General features: G+C 52.4%; 2 protein-coding genes across 2 annotated transcripts; one reads left to right on the forward strand and one right to left on the reverse strand.

Annotated features, from left to right (window-relative positions):
* Positions 1 to 14413: 14413 nt before the first annotated feature.
* Positions 14414 to 15806, reverse strand: F5Y00DRAFT_254742 (uncharacterized protein; the record flags this gene model as incomplete). The annotated part of the gene is made up of 2 exons (XM_048010209.1): positions 14414 to 14494; positions 14550 to 15806. 2 exons carry the CDS (start codon positions 15804 to 15806, stop codon positions 14414 to 14416), a joined length of 1338 nt encoding a protein of 445 aa, XP_047862123.1.
* A 1412-nt stretch (positions 15807 to 17218) lies between these two features.
* Positions 17219 to 19081, forward strand: F5Y00DRAFT_264739 (uncharacterized protein; the record flags this gene model as incomplete). The annotated part of the gene is made up of 3 exons (XM_048011705.1): positions 17219 to 17523; positions 17586 to 18171; positions 18803 to 19081. The coding sequence occupies 3 exons, from the start codon at positions 17219 to 17221 to the stop codon at positions 19079 to 19081; spliced, it is 1170 nt and encodes a 389-aa protein (XP_047862124.1).
* Between the last annotated feature and the right edge of the window lie 1539 nt (positions 19082 to 20620).

Genomic DNA, 20620 nt, shown 5'->3' on the forward strand with positions numbered 1-20620 from the left:
CCTAACCCTACCCTACCCTAACCCTACCCTACCCTAACCCTACCCTAACCCTAACCCTAACCCCTAACCCTACCCTAACCCTACCCTACCCTAACCCTAACCCTACCCAACCCAAACCCTAACCCTACCCAAACCCTACCCTAACCCTAACCCTACCCTAACCCTAACCCTAACCCTAACCCTAACCCTAACCCTAACCCTACCCTACCCTAACCCTACCCTACCCTAACCCTAACCCTACCCTAACCCTACCCTAACCCTAACCCTACCCTAACCCTTACCCTACCCTAACCCTTACCCTACCCTAACCCTATCGGTTTTCTTGCGCGTTGATGACCCCCGGGGGGGCAACGGCGGGCGTCACTCCGGCCTTCGCATGTGCGTTCCGGAGCGCCGTGCCGGTCCCCACGCACAGCCAACCCGGACAACGTGGCCGCCCGGCCGCCACGCGAGCAACGGGCGAGCTCACCGCGGAACGAAGCCGCTTCCATGCCGCCCAGCCCCTCCTGACCCGCCAATGTGGCCGGGCTGTCGATTCCAGCCGCTCGGACAGCTGTGATCTCGGGGGGGCTTCCAACTGAGCTGCTCGATGATGGCTTGAACGGGTCAACGATGGGGGCACAGGTGTGAGCAATTCAGCATTCACGACGTTCCCCGGGCTTTGCGGAGTCGATCGGTACCGATATCGTGGTGATCGGACACGGGGTTATCAAGTTGTCGCCGATTATGTACCAAGAGCAGAACATTCCAAGTGGCATATAAAAGTGGGAGCAGAACAGTTGCTAACTTTAAAAATTCGCTACTTAGTCCCTAAGGCTCTGATCAAGCCGAGACTGGCATCAATCTGTGCAGCAGAAGACGGTACACCTGGGAAAAATCGATGGGAGGGAATAGGGCATGGTTCCGAATTACTACGAATTTTCAAAAGTGGTGGGAGCAGGACAACCGAAATTGTATACAAATGTGCGGAGCAGAAGACAGTGATACTTCAAAAATTCATCGCCGGCGAGTTACTTGGGCTACGCTCTTGGGATAATTAGGGAAAATAGAGCAGTGGCTTAGGTATCTTGCGGTTGAGTTCCGGAGCCGATCGTCCATGTGGTCGTCGGTGGGGATATTTTCAAAGATGTGGGAGCAGGACAGGCGAAACGCCGCAAAATTCTCAAAGCAGGAGATAGGCTACTATAAAATAATTGGGAAAAATTCCCCGTTTGTACGTAACGTGTTCTCCGTGGTGTAGCGAGCAGAATGGTGCCACTCTCGACCTCGTAGGACCAATTTGGACCGAGGTGCAAAAATGGCATATACCCGAGATCATAACAAGCCAACCCCCCAGAAAGATCCCCAGCAAGTCCCCAGACTCGTCGAGCGTGTCAGTCTAGCCATGGGGCTTCTGTAGAGTGACGGGTTCGTTCGGATATGAAGGTCAGCGAAGCAGTTGCATGATGCAGTTGGGCATGTAACTGAGAACACGCAAACTCGGTACTCCAACTGTTCCTGCATTAGTCTGGCATCATTCCTAGGCAGTGGCATCGTTCTCAGGAGTGGCATCGTTCCCAGGGGTGGAATCATTGCAAGGTTGTGACTTAGATCGGCATCCGACTCGGAGGGTATTCAGGGGTAAGACGTGACATGCGCCATATGCTGGAGTCAGACGTCGACCAACTCTTTAGCTGAGCTTGCTAGTCGGCCATACGGAACCCGTCCAAGCTATCCACGCAGTCCCAAGACCGTCGGAGTATTCGCTGAACCGTGGTCTTAGCAATTCGGATGTCTCCGGAATGCGTGTCTTGGAGGGGGGTTGGTCGATGGTCATGGTCATCCATGAGAGTGGATGAGACTCAAGGCCCGATTCCATTAAAGCTATGCGGCGTTCCAGCCAGCAGCCTAGCCAGCAAAGCAAGGCCGGCAGAGTAAAGACGGAGGCGGTACAAATCCCGGGGCAGGACTTACGGATGTTCTGAGCGAACGGAACGCGAGATCCTCTTCGCAACCTCCCTGGGGGTATGGGACGTGGCAAGCTCTGATCTACGTGTAGGATGTGAGTCGCGTTTCTCACCGAGCCACTTTGGTCATGGTCATCCATACAGAGCCGTAGGGGACAAGTCAGAGCAAGAGGCTACGGGCAGAAAAATCGGCAAAATTCACGGAAAGCTGACTACCATACTGGCCGTGCTGTAGGATGATTGCCGTGGCCCGGGCGTCCGGCAGGTCAGATTGGCAAAGGTATGGCTCAGGGTGGACCGGGGGCAAAACCGCTGGGGAAGCATAAAGGGGACACGTCGAGAAAATCGCAATAATTCCGGAAAAGTGCCCAACATATCGGCTAGGCCCTGGGAAGCTCAGCGATGTCGGTTTTGGAGTCGTCGGGGTAGAATCGGCGATGTTGCGATCGGAACACGTTCGAAAGCAGTAGAGCCAAAACGCCATACAAAACCAAAGGCTGGACATAGGCACCAGTAAACAATTCCCAAAAATTCGGCAATGGTACCTGACATGATCGCCTGGGCATGGCGACTCTGTTTCGGGTGGTTGCCGATTGATCGGGGCTGAATTGCAAGAGTTATGGCCGAAAATGTATTCGGAAGCAGAAGGGTAGGAGTCCCATACAAAAGGGGAGCAGATCTTTCTGCTCCCAGATTTCTAGGTGCTCTCACTCGTCCTGCTTCCCACCTATATCGAGCGAAGCAGGAGCATGGAAGTCCGATACACAGGTGGGAGCAGGTCTTTCTGCTCCCACTTTGGTATGCGCTCTGACTTGTCCTGCTCGCAACAGATATCGAGCGGAGCAGGACGAGTGAGGGCACATACAAAAGTGAGAGCAGGTCTTTCTGCTCCGAGATTTGTATGTGCCCTGACTTGTCCTGCTCCCAACAGATATATAGCGGAGCAGAAGCATGGGAGTGCCATACAAAAGTGGGAGCAGAAAGACCTGCGCCCAGATTTGTATGTGGTCTGACTCGTCCTGCTTCCAACACATATCGGGCTATTTCTTAGCCGTTCTTTACGACTGAGGGACGTTCGAGGGTGCGTTTGGCTGCTTGGAATTTAGCGGATTTAACTGTCAATTCAGATTTCCAGATTTCCGAATTTCGGTGTTGTCGCCGATGTCGATTTGGACGCGCAACCTCTGTTAAGGGGCGGCGCAGTTGCGGTGATAGCGGGTGCCCCCCGAGCCCCGAGCCCCGGACTCCGGACGGTAGGGGGCTACGAGGGGCCCAAGAGCTGGTCGAGAGTGCGGTTGTCGGGTTGCGGGTGAGTGATGTGACGGATTTCCCCAGTCGAGACTTGGGACGGGGTTGCCGGAATCGACCTCGGCCCTATGGAAGCTAGGAGGTTCAGTGTGGTTCCAGGTTGGTTCCAGGTTGGTTCCAGGTTGGGCTATGAATGCCAGAAGACCGCATACGCATCCGCACGTCTAATCCGTGGCCGGGTCGGGGATAGACTGGGATCCCCATACCCCATATCGAGCGAGTCGACTCGATCGAGCTTACGGACCTACTGAGTTGCAGACCTTGGAGCATTCAGAATACGCTCGCCACGAAGAGGTCAGTCCCTGATGGCCGGGTCTTCACGTTTTGAACATGCCAAGACCGGGCCATCAATTTGAGACTGGAGGGCCATTGCTGGAAATCTAGTGTTCGAGTCTGTAGAAGTTTAGGCGCGGTGCTGTTAGCGGAATGGCTGGATCTCGACTGAGCATGAAAGCTACTACGCCAGAGTCGTTTCCCAGCTATGGGCATGCCGAGAGATGGGGTTTCAAGGTTGTTGCGAGTGTCGGAAAAGGGGCTCGTAAAGGGGCTCGTAAAGGGGCTCGTAAAATGGCCGGATATCGTCGAGTCCGTGTCCCTAGTCCGCCTCAATAGTCCGTCTCACTAGTTCGTGTGTCTCTAGTCTGTGTCGCTAGTCCGTATCGCTAGTCCGTGTCCCAGCCCGTGCCAGTTAACCCCTTGAAGCCGCAATGCAGATTAACGCCCCAGAGTAGTGTACCAAGTCGTAGGTAGGATGCGACGACGACCTATCCCAGATGGTACCGACGGCATGCCCGAGGCGTGGCTAGCCCGGGAGTATCGATTACGGCCCCTGGGAGGCTCCTGGGAGTCGTCGCCGTCGCTCGATGTAGCAGCAGGTCGTCCTGCTACCAGTTTGTATGATGATTTAGATGTGCTGCGCCCGCTATTTTGAAAAATCGCCCACCGACGACGACGACAGTTGTCAAGTTCCCGCTTGCTTGGATAATGTTTTTGGCCATTGCTCCATCTCCTAGTGAGGTCTCTATAATTTTAGACGCGATCCTGCTGCCGCAATCGATATTTGAAACATGACTGTTTCCTGCTCTCGCTTTTCCATGTGATATAGCACGTTCTGGTTCCGCGGATTTGAAAAATCACCCGGCGACGACGAGAAGGAATACGGACTCGGTTTCTGTCCCGGAAGTAGTGCGATCCATTGCCCTCTCTGTCTACGTTTTCTCCCGAATTCTAAATGCAATCCTGCCGCCGCCATCGATATTTGAAAGATGACTGTCACCTGCTCTTGCTTTTCCATGTGATGTAGTGTGTTCTGCTTCCGACAATTTGAAAAATCGCCCGGCGACGACGACGAGGAGTATGGACTCGCTCTCTGGCCCGGAAGTAGTGCCAGCCGTTGCCCTCTCTGTCTACGCTTTCTCCCAAATTTTAAGTGCAAGTATGCTGCCGTGAATAAATGTTGAAGTTGGAGCCTCTCCTGCTCCCACATTTGTATGAGATTCTGACCTGTTCTGCTTATGACCTATAAAGGGATACAACTTGGCGACGTCGAGGCGCATGCGTATGCACCCATACAACTTCTGGACGGCTAGACCTCGAGGATCACGCTGGTAAATTAGCAAAATTGATCGGGTAACTTTGGCTATATTTCGTACCAGTGTTCCGGCGAGCAGATCCGCGAATTCGCAATTCTCCCGAGACGCGCCGTCGCAGACCGGATCCTGCGAATGACGACAGCCGTACGCGTGGCGGATGATCCCTATGGGGTTTGGGGGAGTTTGGGAGGCCTTTCTGGTATTGGCATTTCGTGTAAGGGTGCTGGCTATTACGAGACCAAAAGGTTAGTAAGGAGATGCTCTGGGGGATCAGGACATCGAGGGCCTTGCAGCTTGTTGCAAGGTCTGAGATGCCTGACTCAGGTAGTGAGTCACTGTAGGTGTCTGGTGGAGCCAGAAAACTACGTGACTCCTGACCGTGACACTGGTCACTAAGCATATGGGAGGTCTGGAGATTGGTTTCCGATGTAATTGGGAACCGCTACTCATATAGCCCGTTCGGTGTCTTCTGGGGTGGTTTGGGGGGCTTTACTTCAGCTCTTGTAAGTTTGGGAGTATTTTGAAAAGTCTTGCAGATTTGAAAATACTCCAGCCAGAACGAACTAGGCGTCTGCTCACAAGCCAGCAGAGCCCGGTTAATTCGAGTAGTCGACTTCGCGTGGAAGGCCCAAAACCGTGCTTTCGGCTTTCACTGTAGATTCGCAGTGCCAGCTCTGTTTCGGTAGTCTAGGAGTGGGCCCAACTGACATGATTCATGTACTTTGACTAGTTTACCGGTTGTCGGGGATGGCTCGACCGGATGGCTTCGGATGAGTTAAGCTGCTCGGTATTGGCAGAGGTATCGATGATGATGATAACGTCTATTGGTCTGCTCTATGCTACCTACGTAGATACAGCGGCGCATCTTTGGCGCCGTAGACGTCTAGAGTACTCCCCAAGGGGTAACAGAGCTAGAGTATAAGAAAATAAGGTCATGAAGGAAATCTATCTGGAGGTAGGAGTTTGGGGCTTCGGCCTTCGTTCTAGTGCCTCGTGTGGTTCTACAGGAGGCAGACGTATCGAGTTTGCCGCCATGCGGATACCTGCGGTTAAGAATGATTTCGGATCTATTGAGCGAGCCCATTGGATTGGAATCAGAAGACAAGGGGCAAAGGTCATACACCTAGGTTAGAGTGCCTTGACATTGCTTCTACGTGGCGGGCGTCAGGTTCTAGACGGTCGAATGGTAAGCTACTCTGGGTCTCGGGGCATCTCGCAGTTGCTACATCACAGTCTTAAGTCATGAAGCTTCAGCCAAAATGCTTTCATTATCACTATCACATGGGGGCTGCGCTTTCATATCGGGGATAGGTACAAGGTCATTCTCTCCTATAAGCACGTCTCGTTCCTGAGAATCTGTAAATGACTTGCGAAGCGGCTCGCTGTTTACGCGCAGAGTTTGGGGTTGTCACCTTCGTCATTTCCGCCATCTCTATGTCATCAAGTGCGAGGGAGACATGGCGGGTCAACCTTCTCCAGATACAAACTTTAGAGTACGTCTGAATTAAATGAGTTCCATATTTCTGTTCGCCGGCGCTGACCGGCGCGATAGTACCGGGAGCTCGTATTGATAGATTCGGGCTATACGAATCCGTATTGAAGAACAGCCCATTTTTAGAATTTCACGAATTTGTCGACGCGATGGACTCAGATTTGCGATGGACAGGCATATGGCGCTCCCGTAAGAGGATAGAAGACTACCTACGCTAGATACTTTGTGCATGACATCAACCGGTATTACTGACTGAAATCATGAATGAAAATTGGGTCGTGCATTGGTTCTGAGAGGATTGCAAAGTTCGAGGCGATTAGCCGGCGACTGTGAGAATAGCCCAGTCGCAGGCTGTTTCGTAGTTGGGCGTCAGTGGGCCGTTGGCATTGCAAGGTGATCTGACATGATGAGCCATGACGAGAAAATGAAGTTCAAATTTCTCGCCCGTATCGCGCAGAAGTAAGTCTCGTGGGCTTCTAAAGACATCGGTTCCACGTCTAGCATATCCGGCATGTCCTAGATTATGAGCTGTAGTATTGACTTGATCTACCAACTGGATGAGTGAGGATGAAGGTCCTTGACCACGCTATGGAACTGCCGCATATATGCAGCCGATGCAATAGGAACGAACTTTTTTCTTCGCGTAAATTCAACATGGGACGAAAACTTACCCCGAATGAATACACGATGGCCTTCTTCCCCGGCATGTAGAATACCCCTTTCCCCTTGCCCTTCTCCTTGCCCCCCAATACCTTGCTTCGCTACATCTGTATATACACCTCCGGGGAACGTCTATTGCACCCATCATGCCGCTTCCGGTGACGGGACTGCTCCCGGCTCTTCATCGCTCCCGAGTCTTCGATGGCGACGGCACGCCTCCCACGCCCGCCGCGTCTACTCACGCTGCTATTGATAAAATGGAAATTCGGGTGGTTAGAGATTGTGATAACTTGGCCTGGCATTTCAGCAGCTAATTCCACAGAAGCGTCTCGAGAAACTTGTCGAATTCGAGCGCATAACCCCCTAAGATTCCATGCCACGGCTTCGCCTCTGCTTACAGCGCTTGTCTTATCGGTGCTTGGGGATTAGGCATATGAGGTAGTTACCCTGCTCGTATGAAAGACCCGCAATGCGAACTGAGAGAGTGGAAATCGTATAACCGAGCGCGTTGGTATCAGGCGAGATCCCCTAGTACGTGTAGTCGGCTGTAGCTACTCGGAAGAGGCTGGAAATCTCGCATGAAGGACGGCTTTGGCCGGATCGAACGCGAGAAGTTGCTCACCCACGTAAAGAGTCTAGATCAGTCCATCTTTCTCGAGGCTTTGAAGGTACTGAGCAGTGCACCGCTCCTGAACCTTGGCCCATACCTGGAAGGGAAAGTGTTCCCGCTTAGGATTTTCCCGGTAGCGAGGAACTCCAGATCTTGGTGAATACGCCAAGATACCAATTACCAAATGATGGTGGCTCATCAATGCTGTCGCTCGCAGCGGGATAGTATATACGCATGTAATCTTGGTAAGGTATCTAATGTTACCCGGTATTTCCGGATCGCCTCGTTGTTCCGGGGGTACCATGCTCCCTTGATCTATATTGGTGTCTTGACCCTTGGTCAGCCAATTTGAAAGCTATGTGACCAGTGACTGGTCCACAGGGCTTTTAGAAGAGAATGATAGAGGATGTAGATACGCCGCCCTTCGCTGCCACATGGAAAAGACTCGCCTCCGGCCCGGGGCGATGAATGCCAAGTTGAGATCAACCCCTCTGTTGTATCTCCAGGTCCTATGATGTCGTCCGGCCCTCATCGCCGAGTTTCCCTGCCTCGGGCGTAAATCGCCCAGTAGCAACAAGCCGCCGTTCACCGCATAAAAGTGTCCGTCGCCATTGCTCCTCTTTATGTTGAAAGATAGGGTACTTGAAGATGTCTACCGTTAAGCCGTAGTTATTGCGTGCAGTCGATACGAGGCTCGCCTTTAGAGAATCACCACCAGGCGTAAGAAACTTGTATCACGACCGATCACGTTCAGAGGCGCACCCAAGGTTTCTACCCAAAATGCGTAAAATCCTCTCGGCCTCACTTTTAAGCACCAGTCGGCTGGCAACCCCCAAGAGAGATATGCAGCAAGCCAGCCGGGATCTTGGCCGTCGCTTTACGAAGGGCTGTCACACGGACAACATGGCTGAGACTTGACAAGGATTACGATAGGCGTTAGACGTGATAAGGGTTCTAAGAGCTTGAAGCTATCTACCAGCTAGTCACCTGTCACTCCGTGGTGGTCATATACCAAGGGCGCCTCTGACAGAATACGAATGCAGTCTAGAGCAGTAAGGCGGTCTATTTTCAGAACTATTGGATGAGACTACAAGACGACGCAGGCAGATGCAAGATAGCCAACACGCAAGGGGGCGACTAGATACGGAGATACGTCTACAAACAGGTCGTGATCTCCTCAGATTGAGATAGAGAGATCAACAGCGAGATAAGTCAAGTCAGGTATATTAGCTTACAGGGCTTACCTGGTTGTTAAATTTGGGTTTGCCCGAATGAGGATGAGGGTGCCGAGCCGTGGGCGAGGGTTCTGAGGGTGCTGAGGGTAGGGTGCCGAAGGGTGTTAAAGGCGAGGGTGTTAAGGGTGCTTGCTTTCCTAAGTTAAATTTGGTTTGTACGAAGGTCCGGGCCAAAAGTCTTGCACATGTGGAGGTCCTTAGCACCGTATTCGAACGTCATCCTTAGCTACCTGCTTAGCTAAAATTTGGATAGTGGCTCGTATGCTAAGTTTAGGTGGCTTACCACTGTATTCGAGCGGCATTAGCCACTACAGCTTAAGTAATACCGAACGGTTCTTTTTTTTTTACACATGGTTTGCCAAGACCAGATGTGCAAGACTTTGGCCCGGACATTCGTAGGGTGATTGAATTTCCACGCTAGTAAACCTTACGACTTTGCATTTACCCTATTGGCTAAAGTTTACCCGACGTTTAGGTACGTACTCTTTAAACCTAAGCTATCGGCTTTGGTTTTTTATTCGAAAGCTTCGCCGGCAAAGCTTTTACAACTCGTCGTGCTACAGGGTAGGTATTTGAATGCCCCTATAAAGCCACAGCCTTAGCCACGCTAGCCACAATCACATACTTAAGCCAAGTCAAGTCAAGTCCAAGTTAGGTCAAGCTATTAATTGCCTCGTCGAACTCGCTGGAGATGAAGCGATTTTCGCTTCGCTCCTCTTGAAGAAGCTTTCGAGAAAGGCCTTTTCGTAGCCTGTCTCGTCCATCATGGCCTCGAAGACGGCATCGCGACGTTTCTGCTCTTCCGCAGAGAGCGCCGCGCGCATTTTCCTGACGGAGCCAGGGGAAAGGTAGAGAGGTTGGTTGGTTGGTTGGTATATCTAACGGCGGGACAAGGGGAAGGACCAGCCCTCGCAGACCTCCCTAGGGGTATGCGGCGTGCAGAGCTATCTAAAAACTAATATACAAGGTACCTGTCTATATGCATATTGGTCCTTAAGGCATACGTGATGTTCCAGCCGCTCCCGTGGCTCCTCCGGGTGAGCTCGTGTTCGGTGCAAAGTTGGTCGCCTACTAAGGCGCCGTTGGTTCGCTTATAAGCCGTTCTGTATCACACATTCGAGGGTGTGAGGTCTATCCTAGCCGTAGACACCGTCCCATCGCGGTTCGGCTGTCGGGCATGGTTTCGGGGCGCTTCTACCGCGCAGTACGCCGTCAGGCGTCGTATATTCTACCAGGAGTCTTTGCCAGTATAATCTGGATTGCCGGTGCGGGCCTGAAAGTAGGCCATTTCCGTTTTATCGGGCTCCTGGGTCTTCCTGCAGAGTACCAGGTGGCTTGGTACCTTGGCTCTACCGCAGGTGCAGTCTAGCTTAGCATCTAGGTGGTTACTGCTGGAATGAGTAAGACTGATAAATCAGGAGGCTGGTAATACGCCCCATACCCGTGGCTCATATACTTGATATGCCTACCCAGTTCTCTAGTAGATAGCATGACAATACAACACACACATACCTCATCACCTGCGTCTAATTTTAACAGTTACCATACAAAGTCCCCGTATCCGGAGCAGGCGGCCAGGAGGTGCAACACCTTCCTCGGCAGCCTTAGTTCCTGTGGGCGCTTGAGCTTGGCTGGTAGCTGGAGAAGTCGATATAGGTCCGGGGGTTTGGCCTTGTTGGCCCACCAGTTTGGGAAGTCCGTGGCTGTCCGGGTATAGTGGGTCAGGGTGGCTACAGGGGGGGGTCTATACGAGTATAAGAGGCGCGAAGCGCCCTCGTCAGGTTAGAAGGCCAGGCGTTACTAAGTTCAATACAATTACTACTTGGTCTACCTACCCTAGACATTCACTCTATGCATGATTCACCTCACTAGGGCATCTAATACTGACAGTGGCCGTCTTGGCGCGGCATTGGGAGAGCACTGCGGCGTACGTCGGGGCCTCGTCCGGATTCTCTGGGACTGTGGTGCCTTGTTTGGCCAATTCGTCGGCCTGTTCGTTTCCTGCAACCCCGGCACGGCCAAAAACCCAGCGTACCCTAACGTCTACGAGTGTGAATCTAAGAAAGCCTCCTGGAAGCTCGGGGTGGTTCCCCTTTACCGCCGTATTATCTAGGCACACGTATATCGAGTGTCCGTTATTCCTTAAAGCTGCTCGAAGCCCGTGTCTAGCTCCCGCCTCTCCATCGAAGACCTCCGCCTGTTGCAGTCTGCCGCAGCCGTGTCTAGTGTTGTGTCGGCCCCTGTACAGGACGTAGCCATATCCCGTGCGGCCCTCTAGTTGCGAGCCATCCGAGTAGACTACGGTGTGCGTGTCGAGGGTGCGTAGCCGTGCCCGGAAGGCCTTGGCTGCATCCTCCTTATATTGCCCTCCGGTGGGTGATTCCTGGAGCCTGGCGCATATCACTGCATCAGGAGTTTCGGTCAGAGGAAGGGGGTGTCAGATGACAAGGATTACCAGCTAGTCATTCACTATGTTGCATGTAAGGGGACCTTGGTTCCCTCTTAGATTTAGGAGAGGGCAGGCGTTAGTAGGATTCCGAAATATGAGCTATTCACCAGCTAGTCACCTGTCACTCCGTAGTGGTGATATACCAAAGGCAGCCTCTGACAGGGGGGAGCAAGTCCGCTGCACGCTACATTCGCATGCGTGCCCTAATGAGGCCTCCGATGTTGCGTCCGCGTGTCGCGGGCTTCGGGGTTAATCTACCATGGGATGTCGCTCGTCGACCGCTCTAAGCCTAAAGGCCAACCGTTTTCGGATCTTATCGAGGGCTATCTCTGCTGTGGATAGCCCGGCGTCTCTGTAGATGGCGTCCTTTGGGGTCGTCCTCCATATGGGGAGTATGGCCCTTATGGCACCGTTCAGGACCCTGCCAACTTCTGTGACGTGAAAGTTTTGTCTGGTGCCGACCTCTTACCTTTGGCCTGGGCATTGTTCGTGGTCTTCCCTGCGTATTATGCCTTTGCTCCGTACGTGACAACCGGCAGAATGCGTGCGGCTACCGCCTTGCGGAGTGATTCTGTTGGGGGGCCGAACTCAGTGTTGCACCACTCGCCTGGTTTTGCCTGCTAGGGTGGAGATGTGTTGGAAGCTGAACTTCCGGTCAACCAGACACCTAGCCATCGTACGGGCGCGTTCTTTCCTTTGTTGTCCCGTACTTGGCGAATGGTGAAGTCGAACTCGGGTCAGCTGACTCGGGTATGTGAACATTCGGGGCATTGTTGTGTCTGATTCTGGTGAAGTGCATAAGTTTAGCGGGGGGCGAAGACGACTTTATCCCTACCCCAGCTGAGTATCTGTCTGATGTCGTCTTCGAGCTGCACTACGTTCTCGTGTAGAGAACCCCACCCGGAGGACGCATAGGTCGTCAGCGTAGCCGAAACGGCATCGGGGGTCGTCTAGAAGCACGTCGGCCATGTAAAGCAAGAAGAGGATAGGGGAGGCTGGGACCCCTGTGGGAGCCCACACCGTACGTCGAAGAGGCCTGTAACAGCGTCTTCGAGCCGTACCCCGGCCTGGCGCTTGGTCGTGAAGGATGCGTATTTCACCACGAGCGGCGGCCATCCTTGTTGTCGTAGGCGTACGGCAAGGCGTTTGCCGAGGACCGAGTCGAAGGCGCCCTGTACATTTAGGGTAGCCATGGTCGCCGTTCTGCGAGTTTCGAGGGCGTATTCCATGTCGTGCGCTAGGCACGTTGTGAGGTCTGTCGCGGAGCGCTCGGGAGAGCCCCTGCTTGTTGCGGGCTGACTATTTCGTGGAGGGCTATGCGCCATATCCTTCTCGCGACGAGTCTTTCCAGGCCTTTGCTCAAGCACGATAGGAGCGCTATGGGGGGCCGTGACTTATTCACCTTCGGTAGCATCACCACCTCGGCTGTTCTGAAGGGCTCGGGGTGGTGCCCGGCCCCCAGGCTAGCTTGGAAGACGGCCCGTACGTATTCCGCGATGTGGTCCCGCACCGCTTTCAGGAGGCGTACCGAGAGATTTTCTATGCCAGGGGCAGTGTTCTTGGAGATCGTGGTCGCTTCCACCTCCTCCAGTGTGACTGTGGTGTCCCACTCTAGTATTTTTCTAGGGACTACTGGTAGGTCGTCGTCCGGTGTGAATCTCTCGAGAAGGCCTCTCCGGAGGGCCTGCGCTTTGTCGCTAGTTCTCTCTACCGTACCATCCACCAGGAGTAGGGGGGCTTTGATCGCCGGGCCGAGCTTGTGCCAGCTTACCACTTTGTATAGCTCGACATCATTCTCAATGTCCTCCGCTCTGCCTCTCCGGTAGCGCTTCGCAAGGCGTACTACCCTGTGCAGTTCTGGTCTTTCCGCTGTCGATGGGAAGCCATCCCTCAGCTGTGTGCGCCTCATCTCGTTGAGCGCCTTTGCAGTCTTCGTTCCACCAGGGTGCGCTGTGGCCCCTGCCGCTCGGCGAGCTGTCGGCTGCCGTTAGCGCGTTCGTGAGCAGGTCCGTTAGTGCTTGTGTGCCGCGATCTATTTCATCCGCACTGGGTGTTCTGGACAGCGTTGAGAGGAGAGCCCCCGTTTCCACTATCTTTGAGATGGTCGGTAGCTCGTCGTCAGGAATAAAGACAGTAGGGATCATACGAGGGAACATCAGCCAACCCTGCAGTATTTGCAATTGGATTGCCACCTCATCCGAAAGTTATTGTCACGATCCTCTCGCACATCAATTTCTCCCATAGCTCTCATCCTAGACAGCAATTAGACTTTGACTTCGCTGGCGGGCCTCTGGCTCGATAACCTCAACGGCAACGCTCCCGAGGATGCATCGGGAAGTGAATGCTATTCTTTGGCTGTGAAGCTTGCATTGGGTGTCCTTGCGGCTGGTAAACTTTATGCTCCCGTCAGAGTTATACCGAACTAGGTCACCAGCCCCGAACAGGGCGCGAACGCACCTCAGGGAACTAGAACTGCTTCCTACAGCATTGTATCTGAATCCTGGCTTGCTCTCCCGTAAAGGGATCAACTACGAACACCCAAAATGCCGAGCACGAGCCCAAAAGGCGGGGCAAACGGAAACGGTTTGAATATAGTATGCCTTCGGGTTTGATCTGTGGGATATCAGGGACATACCGTGTATATAGACCTAGATAGCTCCACACGCCGCATGCCCCAAGGGAGGCCTGGCACTTCGTACCCTCGGCGTTAAATATACAACGACAACAACAATATGATACGGCCAGGTGAGCATCATTCAGCGAGTTCGATAAGTCAAGTCAAGTCAAAGAACCGTGTAGACTTGACCGCCTACAACTCAGGTCAGGTATATTGGCTTACGAGGCTTACCTGGTCACATCTTTGGACTGGCTTAAATGTCCTGAAGCCACAACCTTAGCTACGTCAGTCACAGGAAATACACCAATCACATATCGTCAAACATATACATCCTTAATGTACGTAATTGTGACACAAAAATATATTTACGGTCTACCCAGGCAAGGTCAGGTCAGGTTCAAGTCAGGTGAAGCTATTAATTAACTCGTCGAATTATCCGGTCACATTATATTTGATCTGACTCAGATGAGTACGTTGTATCATTTCGTGAAGCTACCTAATGTACTATCTACGGCAAGTCTCTTCATTCGTATCAAACGCAGCCTTCGCTACGTCCCGGCGCACGGGGAGCGGCCTAGTGACTACCTTGGGCAATTTACATGTCAAGCAAGTCGTCGGGGTCGTCATTAGAGTCGCTTACAGCTTTGCTTTGCCCGTCGTCGTTGTCATTCTCCTCGTCGTCGTCATCGTCGTCCTCCTCCTCATCGTAGGACAAGTCGGGAAACATGCCTTTCGCGGCCTCGGCGACCTTGTCGATCTCGGCGAGTCTCTGTAGTACCTCTTCCTGCTCGGCGCGTTTCTTCTCGATGATCCGGTATACCTCAGTCTGGAGGTCCTCGACTTTGGCCCGGAGCTCGTCGTTCTTCGCCGCATATTCCCTCAACTCGGCCTCGGACATGAAGTTTTTCTCGAGTATTTCGAGAGTGTTGCAATAGAGGTCCCTATTGTTTCGAACAGCTAAAGTCTCCTTGATGTTGTCGAAGAGCCACGGGCACTCGAGCCAGACGTGCTTCTTGTTCTCGAAGTAGATATTCTCGTCCTCATCGCTCGAGGTTGAGGATATTCCGGGCTGGATAATGTTAAGACCGTTGATCGTGATGAGCGATTGGGCGAGTACCGTCACCAGCATCTCGGCTAGCGGGATCTGAACCTCCTCCCACACCATGACCATAGGGATAGTGTGCACGATAGGCTTGAGCCCCAGGTAGCGTATGCAAGATATTAGCAGCTTCAGAGTATTGGGTGACCGCGACATGCTGCTGTAGTCGGGATTGTGTTGTAACCTCGAAGAAACTCGATGGCCGCACCCGACGTAAGTAGGACACGCGATTTGATAGGCTTCTCCGTCAAACTGCGCGTCCACGCGCCTGCTAAGCATAGCTATGAACTCGTCCAAGTTGCTAATCTTTCCCTTTGCGCATCTAGGTTTCGTATAGTCGTCTCCTACCCGCCATTTGTCCTTTTCCGGGAGCATCACGTTGTCGATGGCGAGGGCTCTGTTTAGAGCTGATTTCTGTACGTGGGACAGATGGTCTTGGCTGAACGACTCCTCTATTTCTATCTCGAGCCAAGCCTCCCAGGCGGCTTTGTATTCTCGTAGGTAATCGACAACCTGCTCGATCTCGTTGCGACTCAAGAAGGCTCCGCGACGATCTTCGATCGAGATGCCCACTAGGTAAGTTCCGGGTCCGTTCTGGCTGTAAATATTTTCCCAGTTGGGCGAGTCTTTGTCGTATAGGTCGTGGGGTAGCGTACCCAGGAGTAGGGATCGGAGGGTCTTCCTATGTAAGGTATGAAATAGGAGGCGAAGATTGTTGCGGACTTCTCCCTTGTCTTCGAAGGCTTCGATGATCTTGCTGCTGGGGACGGCGCTCTGCTCGCGCCACTCTTTGGCCATTTCTACGACGAGAGGAAATAAGACTTCGAGCGTGTCGCCGTTGTCGAGGCCTTGTACAATCTCTTTAACGAGTCTGCCGCAGATGGGCAACTCGGCGCAAACGTCCGGACGCACCTCCCTGGAATCCATGATGATCGGGTTGTAACTAGTATTTCGAGGTGGAGCGGGCGTCAAATTAAGATTTGAGAAAAGTTAGAAAGAGAAAGTTAGGAGGTAAGTTAGAAGTAAGTTGCTATGGAAATATGCGCGGGTAGGAACTGATAGGTACCTCCTATTGGAACATGTTACTTACCTTAGGTATGTAGCTACATACGGTTGTAAGTAGGTAGCAAGTACCAACGTACTTTTCAACATTGGAAGGAAGTCGCGGCCCAGGCAGCCTCTCGAAATACAGCCTACCTGCATACAAAACCCACTATACGTAGCTTAGTAGGCAGCTCTTTCCATATCACTGATCGGTTAACCCTTAGTTTTGTTGAGGTACTCCACCGCGCCTCCCTCGCACTTGAGGGTTGGCATACTGAACACCGGGAAAGGGGGAAGGAACAGCCCTCGCAGATCCCTAGGGATATGCGGCAGGTAGAACCATCTAAGTTTTCTGACATCCTACAAACCTAACTTTGAAAAGGTGACTCACACTTGAAGACATAACCCATAACTCTTCGAATGCCTCATCTTTTCACGAGGACATAACCCACAACTCTTCGAATATCTTTGAACGCTCGAGGACATAACCCATATCTCATCTTTTCACGGTTGAGGACAGCCCATAACTCTGATGCCCAAAGCTGCTGCTTTACTTGAACGTCTGTCATGGGTAGGCGAGGCCGCACGCCTAGAGCTCCAGGTTCCGAGAGCTCGTTAACATGGCCGCCACTGGAACTAAACAATCTAAACAACATGGAGCAACCTAAGCAACATGCTAGCAACCCCAGCAACATGGAGCAACCTAAACAACATGGTAACAACCCCAACAACATGGAAATAATCTAAACAAAACAACTTCGTTGTTCAACTCTAATCTATTTAACCTGTAAGGCTCCTACATATTCTTTGTTGCAGATGTCTCATCTAACATCCTGACAGCCACCCTCTGGAGCAGTCTACAGGAAAAGGCGACTCATATTACTCCTATAACCTATATTCGGAATATAATTATCCGAAATGACTCATATCTTTACCGAGTTAGATCGTAAAGCGGCTGCTTTACTTCAACATATGTCATGGGTCGACGAGGCAACATGCCGGGATCTCCGATTCCTGGGGCAGATTATTAACTCCGCCGCAACCCTCCGGAGTTCTTTGCAAGAACGAGAAGCCGGATTAGAAGAAAGAGAAAGAGACTTAGAACGTCGCGAAATACAAGCGGCCGCGGCTGTACTTCAACATATGTCATGGATAGATGAGACAACATGCCGGGATCTCCGATTCCTGGGACAAATAACTCGGCTGCAACCCTCCGGAGTTCTTTACAAGAACGAGAGGCCCGACTAGAAGAGAAAGAGAGAGACGTAGAAGAGAGACTCTCAAAATTAGAGCGTCGCGAAAGACAAGCGGCCGCGGCTGTAGGAAATCTAACCAACAGCGAGCCGCTTCGTGAGTCTACCGATTCGGAGGAACGAGTCAAGGCCCTCACCGAAGAGCTGGAGGAGAAGTCAAAAGCTTTCTCGGAGATGTCTCAGCAGTTTCAGGAGCAGTCCGAAAGCTTGGCGCTGAAGTCAAAGCTTTGAAGAAGGAAGAGGAGGGACTCTTAGACTTGCTAAGGGTGCCTTAAAAGAGACGACGGACCGACAAAGGGTCCGAGGCGGAGACCGAAGAGGACAAGGAGAGAGACGCGTGGACCTTAGAGGTCGTCAACGCTGCTCACGCCTTGATGAGGAGTCGGCCAGTTGTCGATGCCAATTCTTCGCTCACGCGCGCCGAAGCAGCCATCCAAATGTGGCTGGCCGCTAACAGAAAGCTTGGCGGAGAAGTAGAAGCTCTAAAGAAGAAGGAAGGGGAAGGACTATTAGACTTGCTGGGGGTGGCTCGGAAAAGACGACGGGCTAGCGAAGAGCTTAAGGCGGAGACGGAAGAAGATAAGGAGAGGGGTGCATGGACCCTGGAGGTCATCGACATTGCTCACACATTGATAAGGAACCGGCCGGTCATCCATGCTAATTCTTCGCTGACGCGCGCCGAAGCAGCAACCCAGGTGTGGCTGGCCGCCAATAGGAAGCTTAGCGATGAAGTCGAAGCTTTAAAGAAGAAGGAGGAGGAGGGACTTTTAGAATTGCTAAGGGTTCCTCGAAAAAGACGACGGACCGATAAAGGGTCCGAGGCGGAGACCGAAGAAGATAAGGAGAGGGATGCGTGGATCTTAGAGGTTGTTAATGTTGCTAATTGCTTGCTAACTCCTTGTTGAGAAACCGGCCGGTTAGACTATTTTGTCAGATTAGTTAGCCCTCTGATTCCCTGTAATAGTATTATAACTTTATCGTTGACCTCGCTAGCGTTGTCGGTACTACCTCGCCGTAGCCTCATTGATGAATAAGATACGCCCTCATAGCTACCTTGTCGTTGTACAGCCTCATTGTTAACCTCGCTGTCGTCTCGTAGCCTCACTGCTAGCCTCGCCTCTACCATGTAGAAGGGATACACTCCATCTCGTCTAGCCTTGCTACTGCCTTGTCGCCTCTAGCACCACTGCTGCCTTGCCTCGTGGTCGCTACTAGCCCCACAGCCTCACTAGCCATTCTCGAAAGGTTCTCTTATACCGCTCTCGGCATCTATAGCCACGCAATTCGATAGTAAGGTACGCGCTCTGTCAGAGAACTCTTGATGTCATACGTAGAGTAACCAGTAGCCGTATAGTCTATTAACCTTTCTATCCTCTTGCGAGGGGCGCTGCATGTTCATACTAGCTCCCTCTCTACCCTCACGCTCCCATAACTATCTCGCTGCCTTATACGCAATCGGTAATAGGATACGCACTCCCACAGCCACCTCGTCGCTAGCCTACCGCAGCGTTACTTGCTACCGTGCTGGGATGTCTCTTATCCTCGAACCGCGTCGAGAATCTCGGCAGTACACTCTTTCAGGTCCCGATCTTCCCTATAGCGACTGCACGGCTCTCTGCTAGTCTACCACAGGGTCACCGGCTACCGTTCCGGGGAGTCTCCTGGCTATCCTCAAACCGCGTCAAGGACCTCGGCAGTACGCCCTTTCAGGCCTCGATCTTCCCTGCCGCAACCACACAGCTCTCTGGTGATGACTGGGGAAGTCCTACCTCCTAGGCGTACGTAATCGCGATAACAGGGTCCTGGAACGTAGCCAAGACGACTAGCCAGGCCCTATAGCCTCATAACTGTAAGGCCTCGTATCCTGTTCATCCTCATCGCTGTAGCCTGAGGCCTCATCTGTCGTAAGGTCCCGTCGTTGTGGCTGCTGCCTTGCCATGACCCTCATACGTCGAGCTCGTGTTAATCGTGGAGCCTCGCCCTTGTCTCGGTGGTAAGGCCTTACTAAATAGCTTCTTCGAACTGAAAGCCGCTAGCCCTCTTCCCCCGTAGCCCCAACGCCGCCGCCGTATCTCTCTTTTCTCGTACTATACTCTTACGCCGTAGCAACCGTCTCTCTGCCCTCGTCTCGCAATGCTTCCTTTTAAATCGTAGCTACTCGCGCCGTCAAGGTATCTCTCGTATTACCTCACGGCCTTAGGATCTACCTACTCAACAAACGGTCCGTACTAAGGTCACCGCTGGCCTAAATGCTACCGTATAGAGGCTGTCAGGGCATAGTGGGTCAGGGGTAGCTACAGGGGGTTATCTACAAACGATTGGCGCTCGACTTAAAGATACCCAAGTCAGGCCAGACCCGAGCCAGGTCAAGCTATTGTCTGACTCGTGACGTATCGACTTCCAGTGTCGGACTGTAGAATGCCCACCAGTCGCAGGATTGGGTAGACCGCGTAGCGAAGTCGAAGTCCGACTTAAAGGGGGAGGGCGCACTACAATGATGAGGGCATCGCTAGAGATTTTGCACTATTCCGAAATTTGGTACCTCTGTAAAACCTCGCTGAAGTAGAAGACAAGTTTATCACGGCTCCTCGAGACTCTAGATGAGACATCTAGAACAAAGAGCTTGTCTGTATATGCGAGCCGTAGGTTAGAGTGCCTCGCGTAACAACGAAGTTGGTTGTTCCATACTCTTCAGTTCACCTCACGATACCCCTAGACTAGTGATATCCTACGTAGAGTCAATTCTTCGACAACGTATATTCTTAGCAAGTTAATTCGTAAGTGGTATAGAACCATGTCGTATGCTAATATTATGTGCATGCTCGATCCAGCACACCCACGGTAGAGTTTAGAAGATAACCTGACACTACAGACTACCCATTAGCGGTCGACTATGCAATCTATCACTGAGGTCCACTGCGTCGCCACCCTTCCCATCGTCAGCCCTAACAATGCTGCATACGTCGACCGCGCTTTCGTTTCATGCTCGGCTTCCTTTGGCGTCGCCATGCAGATCTCGGAAACGGCTCGCGTGTTGCAGCACGCTGCTTTGACCCCTACATCGTTGACTTTAACTCGGGGAGGCTGTCAGGGTATAGTGGGTCAGGGTGGCTACAGGGGGTCTGTACGAGTATATAAGAGGCTCGGAGCGCCCTCGTCAGAGGTTAGAAGGCCAGGCGTTACTACTTGGTCTACCTACCCTAGACATTCACTCTATGCATGATTTACCTCACTAGGGCAACCAATCCTGACAGAGGCTGTGTTTGCGTCGCTAAAGACGAGGTGCGGAAAAACCCAGCAGAGTTAGTCGATGCG

This window comes from Daldinia vernicosa (assembly GCF_022497035.1).
Source record: "Daldinia vernicosa strain CBS 139.73 unplaced genomic scaffold F5Y00scaffold_46, whole genome shotgun sequence".
Taxonomy (NCBI): Eukaryota; Fungi; Ascomycota; class Sordariomycetes; order Xylariales; family Hypoxylaceae; genus Daldinia; species Daldinia vernicosa.